The sequence below is a fragment of the Charadrius vociferus genome, unplaced genomic scaffold, assembly GCF_000708025.1.
Source record: "Charadrius vociferus isolate BGI_N301 unplaced genomic scaffold, ASM70802v2 scaffold1429, whole genome shotgun sequence".
Lineage (NCBI taxonomy): Eukaryota > Metazoa > Chordata > Aves > Charadriiformes > Charadriidae > Charadrius > Charadrius vociferus.
The window spans coordinates 52,057-54,068 of NW_009650164.1; the positions used below are offsets into that span (position 1 = coordinate 52,057).

The following is a 2,012-nucleotide window of genomic DNA, read 5'->3' on the forward strand; positions in this document are numbered from 1 at the left end:
CCCCCCCCACCACCCCCCCCCGCCCCCCCCCCCAGCCTCACCTGTGCCCGCTCTCCCTTGGGGTCCCGACAAGTCGCAAAGACCCACTTGGGTGGGTTTGTCATCGCCAGGAAATGTCGGACAAGCCCCAGGCCGATCCCCCGGTTGGCCCCAGTGACGAGAAGGGAGCGGACATGAAGCCCTGTCATGCTTCTCCGTCCACCGCTGCACTGCTCTTGCCCTGACTCTGCAGGTGCTTTTTGCTACTCAGTTATCTCGTATTTTCCCGCGATGGCTTGCATCAGCCCTTGGCTCGAGGAAATTCTCTGCCTGTGTCCCAGTCTCTTGGCTGTGGTCCATCCCCACGATCCACCTTTCCCAGCGGCCGAGGGATGACGCAAGGGGAGACGAGTGTTCTGCCCGGGCAGGGAATGCCCTGGGCTGAATGTCTGGAGAGCTGCTCTTTGTAACCTTCCCTGCTCCACCAAACCTGAGCTGCTCAGTTTTCCAGGCCAGAATTACCCCTGTCCTGCACCAAGATGTCCCCTCCCACCGCCACCCTCCCTCATGTGACACCAGGCTCCTGTCCTTCCCCTCGCCCAAGATCAGGCAGGCAAGGGTGAATTCGCTGACCCTACGCAGCACAGTTTGTTGGCCTTAATTTGTGTAACGCCAAAGCCAGGGTCAGGGATGGAGCATCCGGGACAGGCGAGTGTCCCTTGGCCACCACAACGGCCTGGAATACCTATAAACCCTCCAGGACTATTTGGAAACCCTCCAGAGCTGCCCAGAGGAACCCCTTCCTGAGGGTCCGCTCTAACAACAGCTATGGATTTAAGTTGTAAGTATGATAGAAGGATAAAATTCAGTTTTGGGTATAACTGTGGTGTGGCTGGGAATCAGGACTGCCTCCGGGAGCACACCCGGCACGCAACGGACATCCAGTCCCAGGGTGGTCCAGGTACTGCCCGGACCATTCCAGCAGTGGTGAGGCACCGGACTGACCCTCGTGGAGGCGATGGACTACAGAACAGAGCAGACACGAAGCTCTCCCATATCACTTCTCCTCCCGCTGCTCCTGCTTGCGGTGTTTGCTCGGCTCCCTAATGCTGCTTTATAGCGTGTTCCACGGCCACCCCACCCACTCGGGGCTTGAACAAACTCTTGGCTCCAGGTACAACCTCTCCAGCTCTTCGAACTCCAGGACACGGTTCCTGGCGGGGAGCCAGCCCTCCTTACCAAAGGGCAAAAACCACTCAGCTTTTTCAGGCAAACTCGGCTGACCTCAGGAAACCTGGCCCCGTAATCCAGGAGGTCCCAGCCAGCCTGGCCAAGAGAAGCTGTCATGGGTGCAGAGGGAGGGAGCAACATGTGGGATGTCCCATGGCTCCGGGGGCCCGGGGTACTCACATGACACCAGGCTCCTGTCCTTCCCCTCGCCCAAGATCAGGCAGGCAAGGGTGAATTCGCTGACCCTACGCAGCACAGTTTGTTGGCCTTAATTTGTGTAACGCCAAAGCCAGGGTCAGGGATGGAGCATCCGGGACAGGCGAGTGTCCCTTGGCCACCACAACGGCCTGGAATACCTATAAACCCTCCAGGACTATTTGGAAACCCTCCAGAGCTGCCCAGAGGAACCCCTTCCTGAGGGTCCGCTCTAACAACAGCTATGGATTTAAGTTGTAAGTATGATAGAAGGATAAAATTCAGTTTTGGGTATAACTGTGGTGTGGCTGGGAATCAGGACTGCCTCCGGGAGCACACCCGGCACGCAACGGACATCCAGTCCCAGGGTGGTCCAGGTACTGCCCGGACCATTCCAGCAGTGGTGAGGCACCGGACTGACCCTCGTGGAGGCGATGGACTAAACTCCAAGGAAAACCTCTGACTGGTGGATACAAGGAGTTTTAGGACAGGCCTGAAGATCCTCCAGGAACTCCTGCTGTGCCTAAAGTTGTTGGAGAAGCACCACCTGCATGTCTCCATGGGCTGGTGAACACCACGTGGGGAGGATCTGGGCATCTCGCAGCCTC

The 2,012-nt window shown here is 58.0% G+C and overlaps 1 protein-coding gene across 1 annotated transcript in view; it reads right to left on the bottom strand.

Annotated features, from left to right (window-relative positions):
- Positions 1–188, bottom strand: part of LOC104292967 (uncharacterized oxidoreductase C663.06c-like) — a 4,767-nt gene extending 4,579 nt beyond the window's left edge. The window contains exon 1 of the mRNA XM_009892402.1: positions 42–188. Within this exon, the coding sequence (XP_009890704.1) occupies positions 42–188 (147 nt within the window). The remainder of the gene's footprint in view (positions 1–41) is intronic.
- Between the last annotated feature and the right edge of the window lie 1,824 nt (positions 189–2,012).